Source organism: Ostrinia furnacalis, unplaced genomic scaffold (assembly GCF_004193835.3).
Source record: "Ostrinia furnacalis isolate ACB-3 unplaced genomic scaffold, ASM419383v2 OfSCF3837, whole genome shotgun sequence".
Taxonomy (NCBI): Eukaryota; Metazoa; Arthropoda; class Insecta; order Lepidoptera; family Crambidae; genus Ostrinia; species Ostrinia furnacalis.
The window spans coordinates 822,187-830,586 of record NW_021134076.1 but is presented as its reverse complement, the minus strand read 5'-3'; the positions used below and the strand labels follow the sequence as shown (position 1 = coordinate 830,586).

The window sequence follows — 8,400 nt, the reverse complement described above, 5'->3', positions numbered from 1 at the left end:
AGTAATGTGTGTCGCTAAACCCTGTGTCTAAGTGATGTATGTAGACCTATGGAGGTCGATTGCTTTCTGAAAAAGGTCTAAGTAAAAAGGATCTGTTAGCATATTGGGATCCATGTATCTGAAGGTTAAGGTGACCCAAAAGTGGTCTAAGTAGAAATGGGGGTAAAATAGGGGGGATAGTTAGTATATTGGGGTCCCTATAAGGCTGGAGGGTGACGGTGATCAAGGGCTTGTCGCGCTCCTGCAGCATCAAGGGCGACGTGAGCTACTCGCCGCCCGAGCCGCACGCCGCCGCCGCCATCAAGAGCATGCACGAGCTGCAGGCGGTGAGTCTTATTTACTACGCCTTAGGGTCTAGAATTATGACAAGAGTATAGGCTCTCGCCGACTCCGGAACATTCTAGAAAAACAAACGACGTTCGCCAGCCCTATCAATGGACAAAAGACGCGCGGCGCTTTCGCGAACATTCTAGGAGAAACAAGTGACGTGTGCTCAACGGACTAAAGATGCGTGTCGCTTTTGCGAAGATTCCAGAAAAACAAGTGACTATCGTCCGCTCAGAGGATAAAATACGCTCGTCGCTGTTACGTAGTGATGTGCGTTGCACCGTGCGTTTATCCAAATAGTTTATGTGGACCTGTGATGGTCGATTGTTTTCTGAAAAAGGTCTAAGTAGAAAGTAAAACAGGAGCTGTTAGCATATTGGGGTCTATATGTAAGGTTGGGGAGATCCAAAAGTGTTCTAAGTGGAAATGGGGGCACAGTTAGTATATTGGGGTCCCTATAAGGCTGGAGGGTGACGGTGATCAAGGGCCTGTCGCGCTCCTGCAGCATCAAGGGCGACGTGAGCTACTCGCCGCCCGAGCCGCACGCCGCCGCCGCCATCAAGAGCATGCACGAGCTGCAGGCGGTGAGTCTTATTTACTACGCCTTAGGGTCTACAATTGTGACAAGAGTATTGGCTCTCGCCGACTTCAGAACATTCTAGATAAACAAGCGACAATCGCCCGTTCAGCGGACAAAAGATGCGCGACGCTTTCGCAAATAATGTAGAATAACAAGCGACGTGCGCCCGTTCGATCAACAGACAAAAGACGACCGTCGCTTTCGCGAAGATTCTAGAAAAACAAGTGACATTCGTCATCTCAAAGAACAAAAGACGCGCGTCGCTTTCGCGAAGATTCCAGAAAAACAAACGACGTCCGCCACCCGCTCGCTTAGCGGACGAAAGACAAGTGTGTGGTGGAAAAACAAGTGACATTTGCCCTCTCAATTGACAAAAGACACGCGTCGATTTCGTGTAGTGACGTGCGTTGCTTCCGCGTAGTAATTTGTGTCGCTAAACCCTGTGTCTATCAAACCTATGAAGGTCGATTGCTTTCTGAAAAAGGTCTAAGTAGAAAGGAGCTGTCGGCATAATGGGGACCATGTGAAGGTTTAGAAAACTCTAAAGTGGTCTAAGTAGAAATGGGGGTAAAATAGGGGGGATAGTATGATAGTATTACCGTGTAGTTAGTATATTGGGGTCCCTATAAGGCTGGAGGGTGACGGTGATCAAGGGCCTGTCGCGCTCCTGCAGCATCAAGGGCGACGTGAGCTACTCGCCGCCCGAGCCGCACGCCGCCGCCGCCATCAAGAGCATGCACGAGCTGCAGGCGGTGAGTCTTATTTACTACGCCTTAGGGTCTACAATTGTGACAAGAGTATTGGCTCTCGCCGACTCCAGAACATTCTAGAAAAACAAGCGACAATCGCCCGTACAGCGGACAAAAGACGCGCGGCGCTTTCGCAAATAATGTAGAAAAACAAGCGACGTGCGCGCCCGTTCGATCAACAGACAAAAGACGCGCGGCGCTTATGCGAATAGTCATCTCAAAGAACAAAAGACGCGCGGCGCTTTCGCGAAAATTCCAGAAAAAAAATTGACGTACGCCCGTCCACTCTACGGACAAAAGACGTGCGACGCTTACGCGAAGATTCCAAAAACAAGTGACATTCGCCCGCTTAACGGACTAGAGAAGCTCGTCGCTTGCGCATAGTAATTTGTGTCGGTGTAGCGACACGAGTCGATCATAAGTAGGGTTGCCATTCGTCTTCCCCGGATCCTTCCCAGTGACCTCAACATTTTACTAATTTTTTGTTGGCAGTTCTTAGAGTCAAACCCGTGCCCCGCGCTGTCGGCCGACTGCTTCAGCTTCAGCGCGCGCACAGTGTTGGGAGAATACGTGCAACCAGCAGCCGAGCTTGCTGAGCCGCTGGTGTTTAACGAGCAGGAGATCACTAAGAGGTAGAGTTAGCCTTTCAGCAAAAGGACGTCCACTGCTGGACAATGGTTTCCCCCCAAATTTCCACTACGACCGCCCGTATCTAGATGCCTCCTGCAAACTTCATAATGATCAGTCCATCGGGTGAGAGGTCTGCCCATACATCTTCCGGCCCCTAGTCGTCAGTCCTACGAGCTATGTGACTGCTGAGAGTACGCCCAACCGGCCGTAGAAGTACCTCCTGCTACAAGAAACAATCTGGTGTGGTGAGCGAAGACATCAGAAGATGTTTTTACTGTCATCTTAAATTATTTAGTTTCCACTACATGATTATCATCTGTAATTCACCAGAGGCAAATAAACAATTTGATTCTTTCTTATTATTTGTCTATATTTCGTGCTACAATGAACATTAGCAATGCCAAAAGTGCTTCCAGACCAGTCTCATTTTGCCGTGACTTAATTGTATTGGTAAGGAGAGGGGAGGTACCCTTCTAAAACTAGCCTCGTTTAAGAGAGAGCAGTAAATAAAGCGTTTGACTCAAAGTTGAAGTAAACCAGTTTATTTAGTATGTCAAGAAGTGGACTGCTTGGACCCGCCTACATGTCCAAAAGAAGGGAATAAAACAGATTGTCTATCTCCAGGCTGGAAGAAGTTAGTATGTCAAGATAAGGGCTTGGACCCGTCTTTATGTCTAAAATAAGGTATTAAACAGATTATTTATCTCCAGGCTGGAAGAAGCGCGGGCCCTCGCAGCATTAGCGGGCCCTCGACCAACTCCTCCACCAGTGGACCGCCGCATCGAGTTAGCGCGGCGCCAACAAGCCGCCAGGGACGCGCGCCGCGACGCCAGTCTCCGTTCGCGCGACCAGGTAACACATACAGAGACCAGTGATAAACTGAGGACTTACAACGATCGCACATGAATGAAAAAAATGAAAAAAAAAAACTTGCTGTTGCGCTCGCACACTCACTGCGGGCGCGCGTCGCACAGTCGCGACAGCAATATAATTACGCGCGAGCAATAAGGATGGGTAGCTTGGGGTCATTGGACGAAATGCTACGTGCTCGGCGACCGGACTTTAGACGGGAGAAGGTTGGAAGTTGCAGCGTTGGCAGGCCCTCGGCCTACACCACCACCAGTAGACCGCCGCATTGAGTTAGCGCGGCGCCAACAAGCTGCCAGGGACGCGCGTAACATACTAAATCCTTTTAATACTCGCTCAGTGAAGGGTGGACCATTCTCGCAACACACTGATACACCACAGTACGGTAGGCTACTCCGACCACAGGTAACACGCTGAGGCCTCACACCACGATGAAATGCTCCAGGTAACGTATACAGGGCGGAGGTCTGCTCTAGTAGCTAGATAACACGCTGTGACGCCAATATGACAGCCCACAACGCAGTGGACCGCTCCCACGATCAATTATGATGCTTGAATCTCCAGTGAGCGACCAGATATCCCACAATGAAGCAGTACAACGCGCTGGTGAGACCAAATAAATATTAGACTGATTCTTATCCCCGTCAAAATTATAAGAGGTGTATCCTAACGCAAGGCTCGCACACTCACTGCGGCCGCCCGTCGCACAGTCGCGACAGCAATATAATTACGCGCGAGCAATAAGGATGGGTAGCTTGGGGTCATTGGACGAAATGCTACGTGCTCGGCGACTTTAGACAGGAGAAGGTTGGAAGAAGCGCGGGCCCTCGCAGCGTTGGCAGGCCCTCGACCAACACCTCCACCAGTAGACCGCCGCATCGAGTTAGCGCGGCGCCAACAAGCCGCCAGGGACGCGCGCCGCGACGCCAGTCTCCGGTCGCGCGACCAGGTAACACATACAGAGACCAGTGATAAACCAAGGACTTACAACGATCGCACATGCATGAAAAAAATGAAAAAAAAAATTGCTGTTGCGCTCGCACACTCACTGCGGCCGCCCGTCGCACAGTCGCGACAGCAATATGATTAAGCGTGAGCGATAAGGATGGGTAGCTTGGGGTCATTGGCGCGGCGCCAACAAGCTGCCAGGGACGCGCGCCGCGACGCCAGTCTCCGATCGCGCGACCAGGTAACACACTGAACCCTTAAGCAGGGTACTCATCTGCCATGTAGCACGTAACGTAGCATGTAACGTGTTCAACCTTCAAGAGAGTTCGTCCACGGTCATGGCGTATCTAGCTGCGAGCTCCCGGATCCGCAGTGTTTGTGACAATAGCCGCCTTTATGCTCGCAGTGATACCGCCACTCGGCGGGTCGCTGAGATCTCCCTGCGAATCACGCACGAGCAGCTCGCAGCTGACTCGTGCCTATGTACTCACTTGATACAGTATCTGATACCATGCTACACGGCTAGATAAGTACCCTGCTTTATAATGCTTGAACAGTGGACCATTCTCGCAACACACTTATATACACCACAATACAGTAGGCTACTCCGACCAGGTAAACATACTGAAGCCTTACAGCGCAGTAGATTGATTCTACAAAGATCTATAACACGCCGAGGCCTCACACCACGATATAATGCTCCAGGTAACACACTTACCTAGTCCCTTAATTATATTGCTGTGGCGACTGTGCGCCGCCGCGAGCGCAACAGCAATATAATTACGCGCGAGCAATAAGGATGGTTAGCTTGGGGTCATTGGACGAAATGCTACGTGCTCGGCGACCGGACTTTAGACGGGAGAAGGTTGGAAGAAGCGCGGTTGGCGGGTCCTCGACCAACTCCTCCACCAGTAGACCGCCGCATCGAGCTGGCGCGGCGCCAACAAGCCGCCAGGGACGCGCGCCGCGACGCCAGTCTCCGATCGCGCGACCAGGTAACATACTGAACCCTTATGCAGGGTACTCACATGCCATGTAGCACGTAACGTAGCAGGTCATGGCGTAACTCCCGGAGCCACATTGCTCGTGACAATAACCGCCTTTGTGCAGTGATATGCAGGGTACTCATCTAGCCGTGTAGCATGTAATGTATCAGCTGCTCGCGCGTGGTTTGCAGGGAGATCGCAGCGACCGACCGAGTGGCGGTATAGCAGGGTACCTACTCACCTGTCATGTAGCACGTAACGTAGCATGTAACATAACCAACCTTCAAGTGAGTACGGCTCGTCTACGGTCATCGCGTATCTAGCTGCGAGCTCCTGGATCCTACTGCGAGCCGCCTTTGTGCTCGCAGTGATACCGCCACTTGGCGGGTTATTAAGTTTTGTTTGTTTACAACAAATTAATAGGTAGCGAGAAGATGTCACATGATTTGATTAAAAAATAATCTTTATCTTGTTAATTTAATTTGAATGTCATATAAGTATGCTTATTTTAAATAACTAAAATATTCATGCATTGTCTAAAGTAGTAGTGCTTTCGTTGTTCCATTACAAAGATGAGTCTGCTAAGGAAGTTTACGAAAATCATTATTAAACACCTTAATAAATATTAAATGAATACTTTTTCTTCGCAGGCTCGTCTAGTCAGAGAGTTAGAGAGAAACGAAAAGGCAGAGATGGCGAAACGGGAGAAGGAAGCACGGAGTCAACAGTTACTCGAGGTATGTCAGACCTTGCCCCTCTAGACAAGTAGCAAAACATGACAAAGGACGTAGCACACTTATTAACCCGGAAAGGGATCGTAACCGTATCAACTCGAGGCGATCAGAGGTGGAATTGTGTAAAGCAATCGTTATCATTTGACAGTTCATAACGTACGATTGTTCCGTCAAACGCTATGTTTAACTAACTTTATCGTACGTTATGACTGTCAAATGATTACGATTGCTTTACATAATTCCACCTCTGTATTCTTTGTGTGAAACTCCATACTGCAATGCACACTGGATAAGTGTGCGTTGCACCGTATATTTCCAAAATACTGAACTTTCCTATCCATGACATTGACAGCGGGGCGCCACCGTCAATACCGGATCGCTGGTTCCGATTTTTGCCATTTTGGAAACCATATAGTTGAACGATAGTAGCGCCCCCCTGTCATTGAGTTTGGTGGGACAGTTCAGCGCGAGTCATCTATAACATAAACGCCTCGCCTCGCGGTTGACAGCTCGCAAAAGGCGATGACAGCTCGCGAAAGGGGATGACAGCTCGCAAAAGGCGATACGGTGTTGATCCCTTTCCGAGTTGATAAGTCTGCTATGACCTGTAATGTCGAAATGCCTTAGCTCGGGCGTTTTTTGTATGGAGTTACATCGCTCCATGAATTTTCGATTCGAAAATTGCCACTTGTCTAGACCTACATGCAATGGGGACTGTATTGGGATATATGTTCAGTAGATCATTGGGATTTGTATGTGTTTATATTTTTAATGGCTCCCGCTTTACAGTTTTCGAAAACAGTTTTTTCTACTTGAACTGTAATAAAGTAATTTTGAATTTAAAGTGATGCATTTAAAGTTCAAAATACAATGCGAAAAGTTGTTTTTGTAAAATCTGTAACGCGGGAATTTTTTACTCTATATTTATGTTTTTAAAAATACATGTGCTTGTGTTTGTTTTATTTTTTATATTTTTTATTATCAATTTGACGCTTGGCAACATTGTGCTCACATACGTATTATATTATCTGTAGTTTTTTTCTATAAAAAGCAAAAAGTTCCTTTAGGTATTATGACGAAAATTGGTACCTTTTTGCTTTTCCGTAGAGCGTTAGAATTCTTATTAGCTTCTTTAGTTGGTAGTAGCTGTGTGTCTTATATAGTATAGTATATCTTTTATATTTATTTATGTATTACCAACTTCCTGGGTCACGTGATTCTAACAACGTTCGGGATTGACAATGTTGTCATAAATCCAATTGATAATAAAGATACCGAAAAAAATTGATACCAAAAAAAAAAGAACTAACAAAAATCGTAATCCGAAACAGCATATCAACAAGAACCGAACGCAGCTCACCATCGAGCCTCTGCCGTCGATACCGAAATCTGGTACCGATAGTGATTGGAAATTACCAGATATAGTCATGGGCCCTGCGACTAAGACGCCGAAAGAGCGGATAATGCCGCCTATATCTTTGTCGTTGATACCGGTACCAGGGCCGAAAGATAACCAAAATTCGCCCATAAAAACCATAAATTTTGACCAGAATTATAAAGAAGAGGAATACAACGCTCTAGACAAAATGAAGGACTTCGCTGAGAAAGCCGCTTTCGATCTACCAAAGCGGCCAAAAGACAATAAATACTTCGACTTCTCGCTCATGAAAGCGAATGAAAAGCGACCCAAAGTCCCCGACAAAGAGAACAATTTAGAAAAGCTTATAGAATCCTACTCCAGGATATCCGAATTCATAAACGGCTGTGATTGGTCAAAATTACCGGCTGACAAAAAGACTGAAGATGCAAAGATTTTAGAAAAGAAGTATTTAGACGCCAAAAACGAGTTCATGACACAAAACCTTATGCTTTTACCTAAAGACAGTCAAAAGTCTGTACTGAAAGAGGTCATTGACTTGAGCGAGGAGGACGACAATATACTGACTGATATCATAGCCAAAAAGATTAGTAAAGGGACCTTTAATATCGGGAAAGACGGAGCCCTATCGATCTCGGTCCATCCGTTTGCCAGTAAGGACACGTACGGACCGGTACGTCTGCCCTAAGAAATTAATACTAACTTTCGGTTTATTATACTAATACATTAATATTCTGTGGAGGTGACTGCACTAACTGGGATCTGTTTTAATAATACTAGAGGGTAGCACTAGAATTTTCTTATTAAGTGAATTCTGCAGATTTCTGACTACTGACACTTCTGTCTGCTTTCTTACTCTATGATAATAACTTATTGACCTTTAGGTTGTGCCTAAACAATAATGTATCTTGATTCTTCTTTTTCTAACATTTCGAATGAATTTGAAAATATCACACGGTTTGCTCGATTCGAAAGTTATAAATTGCACGCTTGTATGCACTTCTTTCTTACTCAAGTAAATATTTTATTTTAAAAGTTTTAAAGCGTTAGCTTACACGTTTACTTATAGGGAATATTTTATCTTGTATTTGTGCCTGAAATTGTTTAAGAATTGACTCCACGCAATCCATGAAAAAGCAGTAAAACACTATTTTGTATTAGGTAATTACCTAAAGGGTCAAAAGTGGCACCAAATGGTTCG

At 46.4% G+C, this 8,400-nt stretch overlaps 1 protein-coding gene across 7 annotated transcripts in view; it reads left to right on the top strand.

The window, feature by feature from the left end:
* Window positions 1-1,531: 1,531 nt before the first annotated feature.
* LOC114358294 (bromodomain adjacent to zinc finger domain protein 2B) overlaps window positions 1,532-8,400 on the top strand; it is a 49,594-nt gene continuing 42,725 nt past the window's right edge. For 5 of the 7 annotated variants that reach the window (XM_028312224.1, XM_028312223.1, XM_028312222.1 and 2 more), the window contains exons 1-5: window positions 1,532-1,659; window positions 2,149-2,288; window positions 2,997-3,138; window positions 5,738-5,824; window positions 7,153-7,872. In XM_028312224.1, coding sequence (XP_028168025.1) covers window positions 1,642-1,659; window positions 2,149-2,288; window positions 2,997-3,138; window positions 5,738-5,824; window positions 7,153-7,872 — 1,107 coding nt within the window. In that variant the 5' untranslated portion in view covers window positions 1,532-1,641. The remainder of the gene's footprint in view (window positions 1,660-2,148; window positions 2,289-2,996; window positions 3,139-5,737; window positions 5,825-7,152; window positions 7,873-8,400) is intronic. The other 2 variants (XM_028312227.1, XM_028312225.1) reach the window with 1 other exon arrangement.